The sequence below is a fragment of the Apium graveolens genome, chromosome 8 (genome assembly GCF_009905375.1).
Source record: "Apium graveolens cultivar Ventura chromosome 8, ASM990537v1, whole genome shotgun sequence".
In the NCBI taxonomy this organism is placed as follows: Eukaryota; Viridiplantae; Streptophyta; class Magnoliopsida; order Apiales; family Apiaceae; genus Apium; species Apium graveolens.
In genome coordinates, this window is record NC_133654.1 from 3,376,590 (window position 1) to 3,399,143 (window position 22,554).

The window sequence follows — 22,554 nt, forward strand, 5'->3', positions numbered from 1 at the left end:
TGTGTATGACTAAATATCCAGCTACCTATTAATAAAGATCATTATTTTTTCTTGACTAGGACTTGAAGGTGACCATTTAAATACTGTATTCAGTTGAGATCCTTCACTAAACTCAAACTTAAGAATTAGATTAGTTTGAAGCTTCCAATAAGTAGTGACCTTGACAATTTACAGAGGCAGAACAATCTGCAGAACAACAGCAACCAGTTTATTATGTGAGCTAAGTGCTAAAAGATGCGGAGACCCGATACCCGAGGCTAGAAAAGTTTGCTTTTGCCTTGGTCACAGCATCCAGGAAGCTCAGACACTACTTCCAGGGAAGGGAGATACGAGATGTAACTTACCAACCCTTAAGGAAGATAATACACAAGCCAGATGTCTCAGGGAGGTTGGTAAATTGGGCAGTTGAGCTAAATCAGTTCAATCTGAGTTTCATTCCTAGAACAGCAATCAAAACCCAGGCTCTAGCTGATTTCATCATAGAATGCAATTTCCCAGAAGAAGAGCCCGTGCCCATGAGCATTGACCCTGAGAGAAACACAGATCAAGAAATAGAAGTCTGGGCTCTCAAAGTTGATGGTTATTCAACCAATGAAAGATCAGGAGCCGGGCTCATCCTAAAGAGCCCAGAAGGATTCACAATCCAAACAACAATCTCCTTTGGCTTCTCAGCGACAAACAACTAGGCAGAGTACGAGGCCTTGATTGCAGGATTGAAACTAGCAAGAACACTCAGGATCCAGGATCTCAAAATCTACAGCGACTCCCAGATAGTGGTAAAGCAAACAAACGGCGAGTACATAGCCAAGGATCCAGTTCTAGCCAAGTACCAGGTTCTGGTCCAAAGCTACCTCGCCTTGATACCAAAAATACAAGTCATCCAAATCTGCAGAAAGGAAAATTCAGAAGCTGATACACTATCTAAGCTTGTTCAAAATTCATCAGACCTGGATTGCTCCGTCTACTTCGAAGAATTGCAGAAACCGAGCACAGAGTCTGAAGAAGTCATGGAAATAGACAACAGTCCGAATTGGATGACTCCATTTATTAACTACCTAGAGAAGGGAGAGCTCCCAGAGGATAAAGGAAAGGCTCAAAGGTTAAAGGCAAAAGCTTCAAAATTCTTCATCGAAGATGGTACACTCTATCGCCGGACCTTCTCCTCCCAAATCCTCAAGTGCATAAGCCCAGGAGAGGCACATTACTGCCTTATGGAAGTTCATGAAGGAATCTGCGGGGACCACATGTCCGCAAAGGCTCTAGCTCACAAAATCATAAGACAATGATACTACTGACCAACTATTCACCAGGATGCGATAGACTTTGTGAAAAAGTGCAATGAATGTCAGTTATTCAACAATGTCACCAGGATGAGCCCAGTCCTACCCTCCTCAGTCTTGTCACCAATCTCATTTGCTGTATGGGGCATTGATATCATGGGACCCTTCCCCAGGGCCAGAGGAGACCTCAGGTACTTACTAGTCTCAATTGATTATATGACAAAATGGGTAGAAGCAAAATCAATGAGAATAATAAACCAGCAAAATTGCATCAAGTTTATGGATAACATTCTGATGAGGTTCGGGATCCCGAGAGTACTGGTCTCTGATAATGGTCCGCAGTTCGTTGGGTCAGAATTCGAATCCTACCTTCAAGAAAGGGGTATTCGGCACAAGAAGTCGTCTGTAGCCTACCCTCAAGGGAACGACCAAGTTGAAGTAACAAATCGAATACTTCTCAGGGGGATAGAGAAGAGGCTCAGGGAAAGCAAAACCAAATGGCCAGAAAAATTGCCTAATGTACTATGGGCATACAGAACAAGCCCCCGGACAAGCACGGGAGAAACCCCCTTCAAACTAACTTATGGAACTGAAGCAATGCTACCAATAGAAATAGGATCCCCCTCCCATCGAGCAATCAACTTTGATGAGATAGCAAATGAGGAGGGGTTCAGGATAAATATTGAGCTAATTGATGAAGTCCGAGACCAGGCAGTGGCAAGAATGGAAAAGTATAAACAGAAAACAAGAGAGCACTTCAGCAAGAAGTCCCGGGTCAAAAAATTTCAAGTTGGAGACCTGGTCTTTCGAGACACGGAAGCTTCAGACCCGACCAACACTGGAAAGCTAATGCCAAAGTGGGAAGGCCCATACAAAGTCAAGGAAGTTCTAAGACCGGGAACATACAAGCTCATGAACATGGATGAGTCTGAAGTACCAAATACATGGCATGGACTCAGGCTCAAAAAGTTTTACCAGTAGAAAAAGCAACCAAAAGCAACCAGAACTTGTAGCCTATGGCAAGCAACCAATCTATGATCCTATATTTTGTATGAAAATAATTTTCCTTTCTTAGAAAGTTATTACTTTTAAATTACCAGTTATGAAAGCAAAAACCAACCCGGGTACGTTCTCATACCCGGGTTGGAAGCAAAAAACAAAGGCAACCACTATTTGCTTAGAAAATTTCTAAGTAAATGGAGCAATCACCAATCCGGATTAGACATACCCGGATTGAAAGCAAATTTAAAAGCAAAAATCAACCCGGATAAGCATTCAAATCCGGGTTGCAAACAACCATTATGTATTAGGTAACCCTCTAAGTACATAAAGAAAAAAGCAAACACCAACCCGGATAACCATTCGAATCCGGGTCGAAAACAACAATTATGTAAAGCAAGATATTCAACAATCCGGGTTGAACAGGATTGTATTCAAGAAGCTCAGGGCTCTTGTTGAATATATCTTCTGCAACATATTCGTAATCAATTCCCTTCATCTTCAGTGCAATATCAACTCTTTTGCTAAAAAAACTAGGCCATCCACCATGCAACTTCACTTCTTGATCACCCATTATTACCAAGGTTGGCTCTGCAAACTTGTGCAAAAATCTGTTTTGCTTTTTGAGATCTACAAATTTGATGTTCCAAAGGGATTGACTTTGAGCTATTTTTATATGCACATCAAAAATTTGACTTTTTTTTGCTTGTGTGTATGATTAAATATCCAGCTACCTATTAATAAAGATCATTATTCTTTCTTGACTAGGACTTGAAGGTGACCATTTAAATACTGTATTCAGTTGAGATCCTTCACTAAACTCAAACTTAAGAATTATATTAGTTTGAAGCTTCCAATAAGTAATGACCTTGACAATTTACAGAGGCGGAACAACCTGCATTGCCATGACAATGAAGGCCATACACTATGAGTTTCAGACATATTAGCCCGGGAGAGGAACGATAAATTATAACATGAAGGGTCTTAGTATGAGATAATCATCATATATCGATGATTATTGATTAGGATTATGACATAATGTTATGTTGATCATTCTAGAAATTGACCATCAAATTTCAAAGCTGGACTGTCAGTCAATAAGTATAGTGGAAATTAATCATGAACTTCATTCTCAGTCTGTTTGATATCAATTAACTTGAATAGGTTCAAACTTAAGGAAGGTCTGTGATCATACATTACTTTATTCAAAATATAATCTGAATTATTGACATTCTTATTGATAAGCAGCCTGAAAAAGCTGTTACAAACATACCGGAAACATAGACTACTAGGTTACTCACTTCAAACTCTCTCCAGCAAATCATATACACCAAGATACCTTTAGAAGTTCTTATTTTAGCTCTGTGCTGTTGCAGAAAACAGAATCACAGAAATTCCATGAATGCATCATTTAGTTTGTTGAAACATATTGCGGAAGCGGTCTAATAATTCTTCTTTGGTAGGCAAAGTTTCCTTGATAATGGTGTTGTTAAGGTAATCATCAACCCATTCGCGTAAAACTGGGAACTTGTCTTTGGTAAGTAATTCTATCCCCAGCAACTCTTGTACAACATCAATCCAAAGTCCTACAAAATCAGCAGCAATGTCAACTAGTCCAATCTCATCTCCACTAAAGAACTTCTTGCCTTTGAGCTCATTTTCAAGTGTTGCTAACTGCTGCTCAGCTTCTTCAATGGCTTTCTCGCGTTCCTCCTCCCCTTGGCTCTTCCTGATGTTCCATACAGCAGGGAGTAACTGAAGATCACAAATCAAAAAATGGGTTAAATTTCTTATATAACTTTTAAAATGCATGGCACCTGAACTACAAAAACAATAATAACTGCTAAGTAGTACTGTACTTGTACATACCTTATCATCAATGAATTTTGCCCAGAAACGAGCCAAGGCTCTGGCATAAGGATCTTCGGGCAATATAGAAGGTCCAGACTTCCAGGTCTCATCGATGTACTCGAGAATAACCAGAGACTCACAAATTGGCTTCCCATTGTGTACTAGCACAGGAACTTTCTTATGAATGGTGTTATAGCCAAAATTTGGTATTGGATCATCTCGGGTCAAATACGGGTCAATTGGAATTAAATTGCGCAAGAAGATGAATAATTAGGTTTTGGTCTATATTGTATGAAGCGAAGACGCGCCCTGTATATGTAGGATGCGTCCATGATTGTGTAGGCTGTATTTTGGGTTGTCATGTAAAGAGATGAGGAGGAAGATATTGGAAGGAGGAGGACGCGCCCTGATAAGTAAAAATAATGGGATGAGCTGTACAGGTAATAAGGTTTCCATGTAAGGAGAATATGTGTATTTTACAAGGGGAGGACGTGTCCTGCCTCTTGGAGATGCACACTTTGGGATGGTTGAGCTTGTTCTCATTCAAGACGAAGTAAATAGAGATACTTGGAAGATATAGCAATATGTGGAGTTCGTAGCGTCAGGACGCGCCCAATCGTTCAGGACGCGTCCTATGTGTGAAGAATGCATGATCAAGAGTAAGTTTAAAGCAAGACAAGTGTGGGAGGAGCAATGGAGGATTATTTTCACTAACTTATTTGTTGCACGTACTCTTTGAAGAATTCTCTCCTTGAGACGGTCAAGGAGGGGAATGTCCGTGAAAAGCTTGAAGGCCTCCAGGGGTATGCCTGATGATTGAAGGCCTCCTCCTGTATTCAACGGGTGTCCTCGTTGGGGATGCGGGGTTAACTTTGGTGTGTGCTTTGGGAACTCTGTTCTTGTATTCAACGGGTGTCCTCGTTGGAGAACTTTGGAGTCATCCTGCACTTTGCACCCAAGAGCTTGGGATCACCTGTCCTGCTATCTGGTGGGTTATCCTCATTCGGGGGACAGGGACGCGTCTGGCATTTGGGGTGAACCGTGGCTATACCTGCGTTCGTAATTCAAGGGAGATAGCTGTAGCGGAATGTTATCCTTGCGCAGGGAGATGCATTATCCGTGAAGTCCTGCGATTACAAACGAGCCTTGGGCCTTCGCGGTTGGGCCTCATAGTTGGACATTCCTAAAGCTAGCGGAAGATGGATTCTGGACCGGGCCTGGGAATAAGAAGTCTAAACCCATTAGATTTCTTGTTTCCCAAGAACTACGTGGGCTTGATTCCCTATAAATAGGGATACGTAGGCAAATTGTGAGGGGTCGGAAGCGAGAGCCATAAGGAGCCACCACCAACCCTAAGCAATCTCAGCCCCCAATTTATCACAACCACCACACTCCGCTCACTTTTCAGGCGAAGAACCACCATCGTAGATCTTGATTCCGGCGACGAACCTCAAACTATGTTGATACCAAATTCCTCCGTCAACAAATTGGCGCTAGAAGGAGGGGCTGCTCATCAAGATCATAATCTCAGGAGGAAGAGATGTCTCGTCACGATGAAGGTTCTTTGACGCAAGAATTGAAGGATAGCCACGGATGAGTTGCGTACAACGGCCACGAAGGAGATCCGTAAAATAAATATTTTTGGCCAGGGGGGTCGAAGGAGATTTGAATGTAGTATCCACGGCCACGAGGGAGATCCATGGATGATGATTTCCAGCCATGAGGGTTGAAGTTTACAACCATGGCCACAGAGGAGCAAAGTTGGATGAAAAATTCGGATTTGGTGGGTTAAGCGATTTGCTTACACTGTTTGGGTCGTATCTCGAGTTCCGTAAGTCAGATTTGAACGATCTTACAGCCTACGCGAAGCTTATTGAATTCTCTTTAATTCAGAGATGATATGGATAGGGCAATCCAAGTTGAGCAGCCCGGAAATAGAGGAAAACAGCAGCTACGAATTTTTACCAAAAAATCCTATTTGGCTTAGAAGATTGCAAGAAACCCATTCCATTAAGAAGATTGGGAGAAACCTATTTGGTATAGAAGATTGAAGAATCCTATTCTAATTAGAAGATTAAAGAATTCTATTCGATCTAGAAGATGGGAGAATCATGTTCTAATTAGAAGATTGGAGAATCCTATTCCATTTAGAAGATTGGAGAATCCTATTCCAACGAGAAGACTGAACAATTCTATTTGATTTAGAAGATTTGAGAACACTATTCAGTTCAGAAGACTTAATCAGGCGCAAATCTGAGGACGATCGGGAGGAGAACACTCCAAGAAGAAGGCATTACTATCATGAGCTAGTCATCGCCTTTAACAAGATCCCTCAAGGTAACACTCAACTAGTTTCGTTGTATTTTCCGTTACTTGTTTTTGGGACTTGTGCAGGAAGAGGATTGGGAAAGAGATTTGGCATGGAGAAAATCCCCACAAACTCTTAGGACGCGCCTTGATTAAAAAATTTGGGGCTCAGATGACTTTCAGCAAATTCCAGGAAAATTCACCGACTGGACACGTCCGTCCCTCTAGGACGCGTCCTCCAGGTAACATTCCAAGTTCCATATTAATTATGTTTATTGTAGGTAGGAAATCTTATCAGGAAAAAATTTCATGAGTTACCAAGTGCTGCGTCACAATATATTAAGGCGCGCCCTCTGCATGTGAAACATTCAGTGGAGAATTGCCCTCCCAGGGCGCGCCCTCAGAAGAAAAAGTCTATGGAAGTTTTCAATGAAGATGTCATGATAATCAGATGAGTTATAGTCACTACTTGAAGAATGGCTCGACTGGAACTAATTCCTCATCTTTCAAGACGCGCCCTTTCCTTAAGGCGCGCCCTAAAAAAAAATATTGATGGTGAGGTGAACTTTATTGACCACAAGGAGAATCTTAATATTGGAACTTCAAGAGAAAAGAATCTATCAGAGTAGAGGTACCATGAATCCTAGGACGCGCCCCTTGATTGTCAAGGTGAGGCCCCAGGACATGAATGAGCTCCTCCATCTAAGGATATAATATTATATCCTCAACAGTTATAAGTAAACTCTCCAAGCCTATCTCTCTCAAGGCGCGCCTTCATTGAAATACCCATGTGATCTTCCTCGACATTACATACATGATTTATAAAGAAGCGAATGAAGTACAATGATCTTCCTAGTATGTCGAGAGTTTAGTTTCAGCGAACGCGCCCTCATATCCTCAATAATCTGAGTGAGTTTGCAGGACGCGCCCTGAGCATATCTGGCTCATATGTTAAGGCTTCTTCTTTCGATATGACTACCAAGGTCATCTGGTTGTCTTTAGAAAAAAGGGAATGTGGGAGTTGCATTAGTTCAGATGAGGAAGATGAGGCTACAAAGTACTTTTGACAAGGTGCACGCTCAGGGGGTAGGTTACCTCTCATTAGTTCTGTGGTGTTACATATTGCCACATGAGTAAGGTACATGGCTTTTCCTAAAAATAAGAGAGATGCTTAAGGTCGGAAAATTACTCATGTTTAAGGAAACGCTCAACTTCAAGAAAATGTCTCTGAGAGGGAGATGCCCTTTATCAGATGCCACTTCGTGAGATGCCTCGTTGGGAGATATTTCAACAAGAGATAGTTTCTGCATCGCTTGAGCTTTGTTGAAGATAAAAGCCTTCTAAAAATATTGATCTTTGATTTAGTTTTGTTACATGAAGATTTTGTAGAAGACCCTTGTCGAGGTAGATGCTCCTCTTACAGAGGACGCGCCCTCCGAGGATGTTAGCTTGTCGAGGTAGACGCGCCTCTTACAGAGGTAGCTCCCTTAAAGAATGATTTCCCTTATCGAGGTAGACGCGCCTCTTACAGAGGTAGCTCCCTTAAAGAATGATTTCCCTTGTCGAGGTGGATGCGTCTCCGACAGAGGACGCGCCCTCCAAGGATGATTTCCCTTGTCGAGGTGGATGCGTCTCTGACAGAGGACGCGCCCTCCAAGGATGAAGACCTTGTCGAGATAAGCCGCTCCTCTAAGAGAGGACGCGCCCTCCAAGGATGTTAGCTTGTCGAAGTAGACGCTCCTCTTAGAGAAGACGCGCCTTCTAAGGGTGATTCCCCTTGTGGAGGTGGACGCTCCTCTCATAGAGGACACGCCCTCCAAGAATGATACCCTTGTCGACGTGGACGCTCCTCTCATCGAGCAAGACGCTCCTCGTAAAGAGGACGCGCCCTCTAATGATGTTAATTATTTGAGGAAGACGTCGTCTCCTTAAAGGGCGCGCCCTCTAAAAATAGATGATTGAAGAAGATTGTAAAAGTTTTGACTTTGATTTGAATAAATGAATCACGCTATTTGTGGAAAAGATGAGATCAACGGTTTGGAGTCATGATTTGGAAAGAAGCAGGAAATCAAATATAGAATGGTATTGTGTCATCGGTGGAAGGATCACTATCACCAACAAGGCATGTCCTCCTTGCGTCAAAGATTATTTATTACTTGAAGATCAGAGAGCTAGTGTTTTATTCTGGTCGCGCTTTCCTTAGAGTGCGCCCTCATATGATGACCCTTTCAGTTTAAGGCGCGCTCATAGGAGACCAATATTGGGATGAAAAAGTTAGAGAACCCTCAAACCTTTGTTAATGGATTGTGCTTTTCCAAGGTATGTGAGGTGCACACTTTTGTACAAATTCTCTTGTTTCTTTCGCCGAGTTAGCTCATGTAAGCTTAGAGATATGGTACATAAGTGGTAAACCTCTCTAGACAAACCAAGGTTAAAGTTATCAAGAAGAGAAGGGGTATTCATAGGTGAAGGAGGGAAGAAATGTGAATGACAATTGTGAACGCGACAAAGAGTGAGAGCGCGCCATCATGGTCAATAAAGAGGATAAGATTCCGAAGACGCGGCCTTAATTGAGAATGCGCCCTCATAGAGGAAGATGCAGAAGACGCATACTCATACGAGTGGAGGATGACAAATTTTTTTTGCTTGGATGTAGATATTAGAATTCCAATTTTGTTTCCAACTTCATATGGAATTCGGGGGGTAGTTGTTATAGCCAAAATTTGGTATTGGATCATCTCGGGTCAAATACGGGTCAATTGGAATTAAATTGGGGCAAGAAGATGAATAATTAGGTTTTGGTCTACATTGTATGAAGCGAAGACGCGCCCTGTATATGTAGGATGCGTCCATGATTGTGTAGGCTGTATTTTGGGTTGTCATGTAAAGAGATGAGGAGGAAGATATTGGAAGGAGGAGGACGCGCCCTGATAAGTAAAAATAATGGGATGAGCTGTACAGGTAATAAGGTTTCCATGTAAGGAGAATATGTGTATTTTACAAGGGGAGGACGTGTCCTGCCTCTTGGAGATGCACACTTTGGGATGGTTGAGCTTGTTCTCATTCAAGACGAAGTAAATAGAGATACTTGGAAGATATAGCAATATGTGGAGTTCGTAGCGTCAGGACGCGCCCAATCGTTCAGGACGCGTCCTATGTGTGAAGAATGCATGATCAAGAGTAAGTTTAAAGCAAGACAAGTGTGGGAGGAGCAATGGAGGATTATTTTCACTAACTTATTTGTTGCACGTACTCTTTGAAGAATTCTCTCCTTGAGACGGTCAAGGAGGGGAATGTCCGTGAAAAGCTTGAAGGCCTCCAGGGGTATGCCTGATGATTGAAGGCCTCCTCCTGTATTCAACGGGTGTCCTCGTTGGGGATGCGGGGTTAACTTTGGTGTGTGCTTTGGGAACTCTGTTCTTGTATTCAACGGGTGTCCTCGTTGGAGAACTTTGGAGTCATCCTGCACTTTGCACCCAAGAGCTTGGGATCACCTGTCCTGCTATCTGGTGGGTTATCCTCATTCGGGGGACAGGGACGCGTCTGGCATTTGGGGTGAACCGTGGCTATACCTGCGTTCGTAATTCAAGGGAGATAGCTGTAGCGGAATGTTATCCTTGCGCAGGGAGATGCATTATCCGTGAAGTCCTGCGATTACAAACGAGCCTTGGGCCTTCGCGGTTGGGCCTCATAGTTGGACATTCCTAAAGCTAGCGGAAGATGGATTCTGGACCGGGCCTGGGAATAAGAAGTCTAAACCCATTAGATTTCTTGTTTCCCAAGAACTACGTGGGCTTGATTCCCTATAAATAGGGATACGTAGGCAAATTGTGAGGGGTCGGAAGCGAGAGCCATAAGGAGCCACCACCAACCCTAAGCAATCTCAGCCCCCAATTTATCACAACCACCACACTCCGCTCACTTTTCAGGCGAAGAACCACCATCGTAGATCTTGATTCCGGCGACGAACCTCAAACTATGTTGATACCAAATTCCTCCGTCAACAAATGGGATTGTATTTGAGAAGCTCAGGGCTCTTGTCAGACAAATCTTGCGCAACATATTCATAATCGATTCCCTTCATCTTCAGAGCAATTTCCACCCTTTTGCTAAAAGGGCTAGCCCATAATCCAAGCAACTTCACTTCTTGATCAGCCATTACTACAAAGGCCTGCTCTTTAAAATTATCGAAATCTCTGTTTTGCTATCTGAGCTCTACAAAATTGTTGTTCCAAAGGGAATGACAATGAGCTATTTATATCTGCATACAGCATACTAGAAGTTGCTTAATCTATTTTTTCTTTTATTTTTGACTAGATATTCAACTACCCATATCAATAGAGAAAATTCTAGTCTGTTCTTGACAAGGACTAGGAGGTTCTCTATCATTCTACCAGTCATCACAATCTCAACATAAAGAGATTTATTTGTCATATGACCTAAGGAGTGACCTCATCCAAAAACTGTATTCAGTTGCAAATAATCTGACTACATTGTAAACTGATTCTAAATCAAACCTTTCAAAAACATAAAGAATATATCACGATTGAAATCGGTTATCTTAACTAAGAAGATGCTAAGGCCTAAGAGCAATTAGAAAGTAGAAAAGATGCTAATGGTGATTCTACACTCAGCATCACATCATGTAGTGTAGTATCTAACTTTCTTAATAATGCTGCAGTTAAGGTATCATCTGCCCATAAACTTAACTTAAGATCTTCTGTTTAGACAGCATTTTCTATATATTCATCAATTCTTAAAAGACTGCATGCTGATGCAGGCCAAAGGGCTATGCCATTAGCACTATTATATCGACTAATCTACTCTCTTTTCCTCCGAAAGACTTCTTGCCTGCAAATCGTTCCCCCTATTTTGAGGTGCTACTGAGATTCTTTAGTGGAGTAGTCTTGTTTAAAGGGCCGTCCTGTGCACCAAACAACTTTAAATCTTCATCAGCACTTCGCATTCTTTAAATTCTTAATATTGGGAGACAGGCGGTTCTGGTTGATTTCTGCTAAATGTGATATGGGTTGGTTTGTACAACCTGAAACCTTGCAGACAGATAGCTTAAATTTTATAAATGTACAATCGAATATCAGAAAATTTCGAGTTAGGCTAATGGAGACTCTGGACTCAACAAACAATTTATTCATGTCAAATCTTGATTACAAACTCTCTTATTCATAGCCATAAAAAAAGCTATTGCTTCATCACCCCATCAAGTCATAGAAATAGGCTACCTAATGACTCACTCCCAATTCACTCCACCAAATCATATAAAACAAGATATACGTAGAACACGTCCTAGCAGCTCAAGAACATAATCACATTCTTATGCGAAACTAATTAGATTGTTGAAACAAAGATTGGAAAAAGGCCAATAACTCTTCCCGGACAGGCAAAGTTTCCTTAATAATGCTGCAATTAAGGTAATCATCTACCCATTCACATAGTTTCGGGAACTTCTCTTTTGTAAGCAACTCTATTCCCACCAACTCTAGCAAGACACCAAGCCAGAGTGCAATGAAGTTACCAGCAATATCAACTAGTCCAATCTCATCTCCACCAAAGAACCTTTTGCCTTTGAGCTCATTTTCAAGTGTTGTCAAATGTTCAGTAGCTTCTTCAATAGCCTTTTCTCGTTCCTCCCCCTGGCTTCGCCTGATCTTGAAAATAGCAGGATGACACTGAAAATCGCAAATCAAAGAATGAGTCAATTTGTAGGAAGCAAGGACACGGGTGCGGGAGTGCGAGTGCGTAGTGTGGGGATACGGGAATTCGACAAATATAAAAATATGGGGATACGGGTGCGGGGGACACGGGAAAAATAAACAAAAAATTCATATATATTTCATGTTAAACATAATAAAACTTACTAACAAAACCAGAAATTGCTTGAAAAATGAATCAAATGCATCATTTATTAATCTAAAACACAAAAATACAAGTAAAATCTTTTAGTTTATGCAAAAATGAATACGATAATCAATACTTATGTAGTAACTAATAGACATGGATACTTAATTTTGTAAATGTAGTTTGCTAAAATAGATTTTAACTACAATTTCTAAAGATAAAATTTCATATTAGCATCATGGAAGAATCTGTGTGTCCGATACGGGGATACGTGTGTCCGAGAATCCGACACGGGAACTCGGCAGCGACCAAAATGTCCCCGCTTCTTAATTTGCATGCAGCAAACAACTAAAACATAAGAAGATGTCAGATTTTTCTTACCTTTTCATCAATAAATTTTGCCCAGAAACGAGCGGCGGATCTGGAATAAGGATCTTCAGGCAGTATAGAAGGTCCAGACTTCCAGGTCTCATCAATGTACTCGAGAATAACAAGAGACTCACAAACTGGCTTTCCCTTGTGTAATAAAACAGGTACTTTCTTATGAACAGGATTAAATTCGAGAAGCTCAGGGCTCTTGTTAGACAAATCTTGTGCAACAAATTCATAACTGATTCCCTTCATCTTCAATGCAATTTCCACTCGTTTACTGAAAACGCTTGCCCATACACCAAGCAACTTCACTTCTTGATCAGCCATTGTTAAAAAAAAGAGATCTTTGAATCAAGAACTATGTTTTGCCTTTAGAGCTCTGAATATTGATGATCTAAAGAGAATGATCATGAGCTATTATATATGCACAAAAAAGTTTCTCAATTATTCAACTTCTCATCACATTTTCTACAGAAAGGAATTTAATTTAGTGGTCCAAATGTATGCCACTATGTTATCTTATCCTTCATTCATGGTACGTAATTTTATCATTTTTTTCACGAACACGAAACACGACACGAAACATACATGAAATGAAGGTACACGAACACGAAACAAAACGAATCCTTAACGGTTCGGGTTTGGGTTAAGCATTCATGACACGAAACACGAAAATACACGACACTAAACGAACAAATTGCCAGCTCTGACTTGTTATTATTTATAAATGCACTGTGTTGTTTTGCATAAAATTAAGCCCGCAAACCAAGGCTTAATATTTTGTAGCTTGTTCTGTTCATCTCAGACCTCACATTAGCATATTACAAGTACTAGTGATGACCTTAAGAGCTAAACCTGAATTCTTGTCCAACTCGAATCCAACCACACACCCAACCTAACCCTAAAATTATATTTTGAAATAAAATTCCTAAACATTGGCTATACATTGCAAAAAAGTAAATATATACATGCAAAAAAAGTAATTTGATTAAAAGTACGTATATTTCTCAATATCAGCATAATTGTTGAAAGAATAGTGCAACAAATTATATTAATTAAATTTATTAAAATTTTAAAATTACAAAATAAGTAAATTTTAGAATAAGGTAGTATATTTAAAAATAAGTTGGTATTTAATTTTAAGAAATTACAAAATAATACTAACCTTTTTACTTTTTTTGTGATTTTACGATATTTTAATTTTTTTTGAAAAAATACGGAATCAACCAAAATCAACCAGACATGCAACTAATTTAATTGCGTTTTTTTGTTGCATTTGAGGTCGTGCGAGGTTGCATGACATTACGCAAACTCGGGGAGTGCTGCAGAAAACCTTATTTTAGTAAAAAAAATTAAAAAATAATATTTTTGTAGAACTTTTAAAAAATGACAATATTTTTTTTACCTGTGATATATTCAAAAAAGCCCAACATTTTTTAACAAAACAAATAATATTGACATATAATAATAATATTAACAAAATAAATAATATTAATATTAATATATAATAATAAATAAAGTTGACATTACAAAAATATTATAATGCCGCTGCATTATTTCGGATTACTTGGGGATGGGTGTTAGTTTTTAGGGTTCAGGTGCCTATATATTAAAATTATCGTATTTATTTTTTAAAACTCGGGAGTAAGACATAAATTTACGGTTAACAATGTCACACAGCTTTGAATCGTTGGGTCTGAGCTCAAATATAATTAATGGGTGTAAACTTAATGGCTTCGATCATCCTTATACTTTTCACCGGGAAACAATCCCTTCAATTCTTTCCGGGCGGGATGTTGTGGCAGTGGCTCCATCTTGTTCCGCCAGAGCTTTATGTTTCGTGGCTCCAATTCTTGATAAGTTGAATTCCCAGCAGAGTCTTAATTCTATCAGGGCTTTGATTCTCACCCCAACTAAATATTTGGCTCTTCAGATACTCAAGCTTGCTCGACTTCTTTGTCAGTTTACTGGTCAGATATGATTTACATACCATACTTTAGCAGATTATTTACATATCATACTTTACGGGATTCTTAAAATATGTGTAGTATAAATGATCATACATGTTTTTCATACTTTACGGGATTCTTAAAATACGTGTTGTATAAGAGCAAGTGTAACAGTATTCTAGTGAGTTTCTTATAAATATTAACTTTTAATGATTTAAGATATGATTTTGAATTTCAAATCCAACAATGATCCTTATCTTTCTTCCTTATTATTATTATATTAATATATTTGAAAAGATATGGACAAAAAGTGGAACAAAAAGAGAGAGAATGTAAAAAGGAGGGAGAGAAATGAATTTTTTATTGCTAAAAATATTTTAAGAGAGCACTAGAAGTTCCTTAAAGATAAAGAATGAAACTCATGTCCTTAAAGATAAAGAATGAAACTCATGTTTTAGTGATATAAGGAAGTACTAAGACACTGTTGGAGTGCCATTTTTTGTCAAAACCCTTATAATTGAATTTAAGAGCTCATATAAGGGAGCTGTTGGACTTACTCTAAATGATCATGCATGTTCTTCAAATTATAGAATTCCCTAATTATTAGTCTTGGCTACTTTATCACTATTTTAATTTTTATCAACAAGGTATTTTGTACACTTGGGATACTTAATCTTGAGCCTTCTGCCTGAGATAATCTTATAACAATCTTTTTTCGTAATATCTAAAGATTACTCATTTTGAAGGTGAGACTGAGAGTTTGGGTCATGTAACAATAGTCCATATAAATATTCAAATTTTGACGTTATGTAGATTAAATTTTGCAAAGTTGCATAAAGTAAGAGCAAATAGTCTGTGAGCTTGCTTCCTATTTGTTTATCTATGTTTTAGTGTTATGAAGTTTACGTTTTGCCATTCCTCTAGGTCTTCGCATTGGTTTACTAGTTGGCGATAATGAGATAGAGAGTCTCTATGAGGAATTGACACTGCAGAACCCTGATGTCATGATTGCAACTCCAGAGAATCTGACAAGTCATTTGTCTCATGTTAAAAATATGTTATTGCATAATGTGGAGTGCATTGTCTTTGATGAAGCTAATTCTCTTCTTAGCATGGGGTTTGCAAGGCATCTGCGTCAAATACTGCCTCATATTAGACAAAATCACCAAACTTTGGTTTTCACTGATGCCGTACCAAGTGTCATTGATGATTTCATTAAATCTGTTACACAACGCCCTCACGTTGTGCACCATTTTAGTTGGATAAGCAGTACCTTGAAGCTTATATTTTTTACTTTGACCGAGGATGAGAAAAAAGAGGCATTGCTGTATTTAATCAGGGAACGAATTGGATGCGAAAAGAGGACATTGATTTTTGTTCCCACGAGATATCATGCTGAGTTTCTCAATCTTCTGTTTTTAGAACAGGGTATTGAACCATCTGTTTGCTATGGGGATATGAGCCAAAAAGAAAAGAGAGTTCAGGTATCAAGATTCAGAACAAGAAAGAATATGCTGCTGATCACCACAGATATGGCGTCTAATGTAATGGACATTCCGTCAGTTGATAATGTCATCAACTGGGACTTCCCTATTAGCCCTAAGCATTTTCTTTCTCGACTAAGAGTAACTGCAAGGGCTGGTCGGCCTGGCACTGCATTTTCTTTTGTTACCCCTGAAGATATTTCTTACGTTCTGCGTTTTCGAATCTTTCTCTTGCAAGAAATGGTGGCTGCTCCCTCGGAGAAACATATTATGCAAGATGGCAATATGTTGGAAGTTGTATCTGAAATTGATCAAACAAATATGAGCGAAGGAAGAATAATATATGGGCGTCTGCCTCAAATAGTAGTTGATTGCTATGCTGATTCGGTTCGGAAAATGTTGGATAATTCTCCGAAACTAAAATTAATGGAAACATCCTGTGCTGTAGCATCAGATAGGCAGAAAACTTTCAGAGCGGATCTTACTGAGGAGACTGCTTAAAAGCAAAAGGAGCTTGGAGCTGATATGTATAATGTAATGGATCTCTCCTGTTGGACATTACGTATTTTTTCTTTCGGGTGCCAACTTTGTCATTGTTAAAAGTATTTATTTATATGTTTAGGTTGTAAAATAAATACTATTTAAATTAAAACTCTGTGCTTAACAAATTGCTTCATTTTATGTATTTTATGCTTTTACTGTCGAAGCTTGATTGCGGTGCTTGCTAAAGCACTCGATTTCCGGTTGCACTCTTATTCAACCAAGGTTTGGAAATTGTAGTTTACATTTCCACTTGTCAATAAATCACTTTTTAGTACTTGGATTATCAGTCGAAGGTGAAGGACCTGACTTGACACTAATCTAGCAGCCTCTGGTCATGGAAAGCTAATTTTTCTAATTGTTTTCTAATCTATATCGACAAGTAGATTGTGTAATTGCAGACTATGTTTATCAGGATGGCTCCTAATTACTATTATAATCTGCATACTAATGTTTATAAATTTATGGGTTTCATCTATTTGCTATGCTTATGAAGAGTGCCTCTCTCTCTCTCTCTCTCTCTCTCCCTCTCTCTCCCTCTCTCTCCCCCTCTCATGTCAGTGTGTATGTCTGTTAATTTTTGCTTACAAGGTATGTCATAATAGGTAATATTGTGTAATAAGAAATGAGCTGTGGTTGCTTTGCTGCTTCAACTGGAAATGAAGAAACTAATGACGTTAATGTTTCTGGAAATGTAAAGAAATTCTCCTGCAAACAATTGAACACAATGACTAATAGTTTTTATGTTCGGATTTGTATACAAGGTACTCTTCATCTTTTATGTATTCAGTGGCCTGTTTATTTTGTTTGCTATAAATTTCTATGTTATGTATAGCCTGATTATGCTTATGAATGTTGGATGATTTGACCTGATGAGTTTTAACCGGAATGGTAGGTCCTTAAGTCGGACAGCTTCTGTAACTATGTCAAACTGTTTTGATTATGTAGATTTCTAGTTTCGTAGAAACAGATTTAATATATTGTGGTTTATACTTTTTTTACGAAACTAGTGGCTTAAACTTAGTTTTACTTGAACACATAACCTGGTTAGGGTTACACATCCCTGCTCTCTTCTGCTTTTGAATCTCTTTACCTTTTTTTCCAGAATTCAAATCCTCCAGGTGCTGTAAATTGTTACTAGAAAATCGATTGACCCCTAGGATTTATCAGAAAAAAAAAATGCTTGCTTACCATCGGAACTTAGATGTCTCATTTACACGAAGTATATGAAGGAGGCTGTGATAATACTTTGCTGTCACCAAAGCTTTTGTGAAAGATGTGAGTTGCCCTATATATCTTTCTTTTTGCTACGAGTTTGAACCCTCCATACGGGACTTCTTGTGTGTTTCCAGAATCTGTGTTACTTATCAAACCTTTATCGTTATGTATTTATTGACTTGTTAATATAATATATAGTAAACCATTACTAGGAACTATAATTTATTGCTTCTGGTTTTTATTTCTGATATTGCTTAGGTATTCGGGAAGTTCTCACTCAGAAGTCGAAGTGCCCTTAATGTTCCTCAGACAAATTTAAGGCTGAGGATTTACTGCCAAATTTGTCATTGAGGGAAGCAATTGTGCATTTGCTTGAAGCTCAAATCCAGTTCTCTAGTCCAGAATCTGTGTTGTGGAGATAAGTCCCAGGTAGAAAACATATTACTAACTCGGTTAAGCTGGCAGTGAGAGATAGTGGTGGTTAATTTTTTCCTGAAACAAGTAAAACTTTTAAAATCAATACATGCTGATGAAGAATATGTCATCCAGGGTAACAATATTTCTACTGCTGTGCCTCTTTATCAAAAGAGGCAAAATAATATTTTTTTACCCTTTGATATCCCATAATGATCAGAACCCATCATGTCAAAGATGTCGATATGCTGATGGATGGAAATCTTGGTGATGTAAATGATGATCAAGACAACAACTCTAGCTTGCAGGTAGCCAAGCTATCTCCAACAGGTTCATGGTTAAATTCAGATCCTTAAATCTCTGCAATGATTAATCACTTATAAGTTTAAAGTACTTATGACATTGCCAAATAGACACTCGTTTTTATTTTGTGATGCAGTCGATTTCTTATTCAACATAAATGATCTGTATTTTATGTGTTTCTCTTTGCTCCGTGGATGGCAGTTTCTAGTTTATACCAGCGACCTTTAGAATAATAAATCTGGTATCTTTATATCTTGGTATAGGACAATGCAATCAGAGAGATGAATGAAAAACCAGTCCAGGAGCTTGGCATATTTTTTAAATTAATTTGAGTTTGTCTAACTATTTTTGATATATTTTCATTTATATTTTGATTAAAATATTCGTCATCTTTATTATATTTGTGAAATTTTAAGAAAAAATAAGTAAAAACAAACTATTTAGGAAAATTCCCATTGGTACCCTTCTGTGATTGGCTTTTCCAAATGGTGTCATTTTATGTTTTGGACTTATAATCGGCGCCTTTAAAATAAGTGATTACTCTACGAATATCATTATGTTAGTGAAAATATTACATTAACATTAAATTAGTACATTTTTTTTAATTTTCATTTAATTTTTTAATTTAAAAACTACATTTACATTATAATCTCTCTCAATAGTCTCTCTATCTCTCAACCCGAGCTCGATCCTCCTACCTTTAATCTCTCTCACGTTCTCATCTCTCTCTCTCCATCGTGACTCTCTTACCGCCATCTCCCTTGTTTTTTCTCTCCTCTGGCCTTCTCCCTCTCCCCCTCTATTTCTCTCCTCTTTTCTCTCTTCTTCCATTACAAAACACACATTCGTCACACACATATACACGCCACACAACAACGCTTTCTTCCTACCTCCTCGATTTTCCCTCTATTTCTCTTCTCTTTTCTTTCTACTTCCATTACAAAACACACATCACACTAAGCGCCACACAACACATACATAATATCTCCAACATCCACACACGCCCCCGTAATCAACACTTGTACACATACCCACAATCTGTCACCACTGTTACAACAACCACAGCCTAGCCTCCGCCATCACCCCCAAACTTCAATTACCAACCAATTTTATAAACATACAATTATTTAGTCAACAATTACTATAACTATCATCTTTCACCCAAAATTTGGTGTTTTCAGTAGTTCTTTGAAGGACATATTTATTTTGTGAAGTTTTGAGTTAGGTTGTGTGTTATTGTATTTTTATTTGTTCAATTTTCATCGAAATGTGTTTTTAAGACTTATTTGTTTGTTTTTTACCGTTTCATAACGTTTTTGCTAATGGAAGGGTATATGTAACGTAATCACTTACTTTGAGGGTGCCACTCGTAAGTCCAAAATATAAAATGACACCATTTGGAAAAACCAATTACAGAAGGTTACCAACAAGAATTTCTCAACTATTTAATATGAATTTTAAAAACTATTTGGGTGGCCCCCACATCAATGGGGCCCTTTTTTTAAAAAAATCACAACTTAGATTCGTATTATGCTATTACAACATCTATATGGATCTATTATAACTTCTAAAGTTATAATTTGTTATTGTTACTTATTTTATACTTTGATTTTGAAAGTAGTACGTCATTATTGATATGCGTGGTAAAAGTGCAGAATTCCCCTGATTCTGTGTTTTATGAATCAGGTGGTCACGTCTTTAAATTCCTGCTATTGTTATATTTTCCACAAGGAAGATGTTTGGTTGGTGTACAGAATGTTGTATTTAATTTTGTACATAATGACATGTTGTGTGTTTTAATTGGAATGACCCCCTTATTCACCTCAACAAACCTAATTAAAACACCCAACATCAACTGCCAAGTCATTATGTACAAATTTTTTGTACAAAATTCTGTACACCTAGCACTACTCTTCTTACTCAATTTGTGCTGGTAGTAACTATTGTAAATGCATAAAACTGATTTCTTCCCGTTCATGTACTCCTTACTAATGTGATATATTTCTATTTAAAGTGGGCATAATAGCCAATGATGTTGATATAGTAATCGATATACTTTTATCTGATATAGTTATATTGAAGAAATTAATTTTCAATTTGAAACAACTCTGGATTGTGTCTGACCGTGATGATTATGTTATCATCGACCTTGTAAATGAAGCCGATTGATTTTGTAAAAATGTGGCAGAAAAAGTAAGAAACCTTGTGAAGAACATATAAGAAGAAACACTGTTCCCCGAAACCTCATTTCTTTTATACGGTATATAATGACAACAAATACTTTTCTTTCAAGTCAGTACACAGTGTACACAAGGTGTGTAGTTACTAGTTATCAGAGCCGGCAATTCGTTCATTTCGTGTACTTTCGTTTCGTTTACTTTAATGTTTCGTGCCATTAATACATAACCCAAACTTGAACTGTTAATGATTCGATTCGTTTCGTGTTCGTGTTCCTTTATTTTCATTTTGTGTACGTTTCATGTAATTTAAAATTAATAATAAAAATTAAGATAAATTAATATGTATTTAAATATTAAAATTTTACTAGTAGAGTTTTAAGTCAATAAGTCATAAATACTCAAGTGCAATCAAGTCTTATGAAATTTAAATTTGAATCTATTTTCTGTAAAATATTATTGTAAGATATATGTATTCATATAATTTTGATAAATTTATTTAAATATTTATTTAATTCGTGTATTTTCGTTTCGTGTCGTATACCCAAGTGTAAACTCAAAATCGACACAAAATTCATCTGTGTACTTTTGTGTTCATGTAGTTTAGTGTTCGTGTATCAAAACGTCAAAATAAATATGTTATTTTCGTATCGTATTATTGTGTCGTGTACGAGATTACCGGCTCCCGTAGGTAGAGCAATTCTTACCGGAAAAGCCATTATCTCGATGATGACATTAGAGCAAGTCCAATGCTAGATGCAAAATGGCTATAGTCATTACTATAATTTGGCATCAAAAAGTGTTTTTTGGTACTAAAATAGAACTTCAACTTCAATGTTAGTTGCATTTTGAAACCAAATAATTTCAAATTTAACTTATTTTTGTGTTTCCTCCTAAATATTATTTAAAGTTTACCAATATGCATATCATTTATGATTACTTGATGATGTGGCATGGATGCATAAATGCATCTTTGATTTTAAATTTAGAACCAAGGATGTATATATGCATATTTGCATCCAAGGATAAAACACCTTTGAAGTTGAAAGTTTTAACATCTGGTTTCAAATTATGAAAATGGCACCACTAATAAGAGCAAGTCCAATGATGATGTTAAAATAGATGTAGCTATTGCTATAATTTAAAATAAAAAAATAGTTTTTGATGCTAAAATAAAAGTTGCACTTCAATGCTAGTTTCATAACTAATTTCAAATTTCCATAAATCTTTTAACTTCTACTTAATTTAATATTGTTTTGATACTTTAAGATGTACAAGACAATAATTATTTAACTTTTCCCTTCCATTTGTAGTAATAGATGATGTGGCAATGATGCATATATGCATCCTTGATTTCAAATATAGAACCAAGGATGCATATATGCGTATTTGCACTCAAGTATGGCACCCCTTTGGAGTTGAGTATTTTTGTATTTTGGTGTTATAATATAGCAATAACATAAAAAATATCATTGCATTGGACTTACTTTAACATTGCATTGAACTTGCTTTTATGCGTATGCAATGTTGTAGTATCTAGATATGCAGAGCCGGCTTTACGGGGAGTTTCCCCAGTTATTTGCCTAGGACCTCCAATAATATATGGGCCTCCAATATATATACATATATATAGTATTAATATTTATAATTATTAATTATTAATTATATTCAATAAAATTAAAAATAATATCTACTCTTCTCTCGTATACACCAGTTTAGAAATCTGGACTGTACTTTAACTTTATGCCCATTCAATACAATAAAGAAAGATAATAGCCCAATAAATTAGTATAATATTTTACAA

The 22,554-nt window shown here is 37.6% G+C and overlaps 3 protein-coding genes across 3 annotated transcripts; 1 reads left to right on the forward strand and 2 right to left on the reverse strand.

Annotated features, from left to right (window-relative positions):
• Positions 1-3,492: 3,492 nt before the first annotated feature.
• Positions 3,493-10,673, reverse strand: LOC141677032 (glutathione S-transferase U8-like). Its single transcript, XM_074482763.1, has 3 exons — positions 10,444-10,673; positions 4,149-4,313; positions 3,493-4,034 (listed from the first exon to the last, which is right to left on the reverse strand). The coding sequence occupies exons 1-3, from the start codon at positions 10,594-10,596 to the stop codon at positions 3,687-3,689; spliced, it is 666 nt and encodes a 221-aa protein (XP_074338864.1). The 5' UTR covers positions 10,597-10,673; the 3' UTR covers positions 3,493-3,686.
• Positions 10,674-11,565: 892 nt separating this feature from the next.
• LOC141677033 (putative glutathione S-transferase) lies at positions 11,566-13,090 on the reverse strand. The gene is made up of 2 exons (XM_074482764.1): positions 12,675-13,090; positions 11,566-12,124 (listed from the first exon to the last, which is right to left on the reverse strand). Exons 1-2 carry the CDS (start codon positions 12,990-12,992, stop codon positions 11,780-11,782), a joined length of 663 nt encoding a protein of 220 aa, XP_074338865.1. The 5' UTR covers positions 12,993-13,090; the 3' UTR covers positions 11,566-11,779.
• Positions 13,091-14,308: 1,218 nt separating this feature from the next.
• On the forward strand, positions 14,309-16,721 carry LOC141678534 (putative DEAD-box ATP-dependent RNA helicase 29). Its single transcript, XM_074484882.1, has 2 exons — positions 14,309-14,635; positions 15,539-16,721. Exons 1-2 carry the CDS (start codon positions 14,335-14,337, stop codon positions 16,597-16,599), a joined length of 1,362 nt encoding a protein of 453 aa, XP_074340983.1. The 5' UTR covers positions 14,309-14,334; the 3' UTR covers positions 16,600-16,721.
• The last annotated feature ends 5,833 nt before the right edge of the window (positions 16,722-22,554 follow it).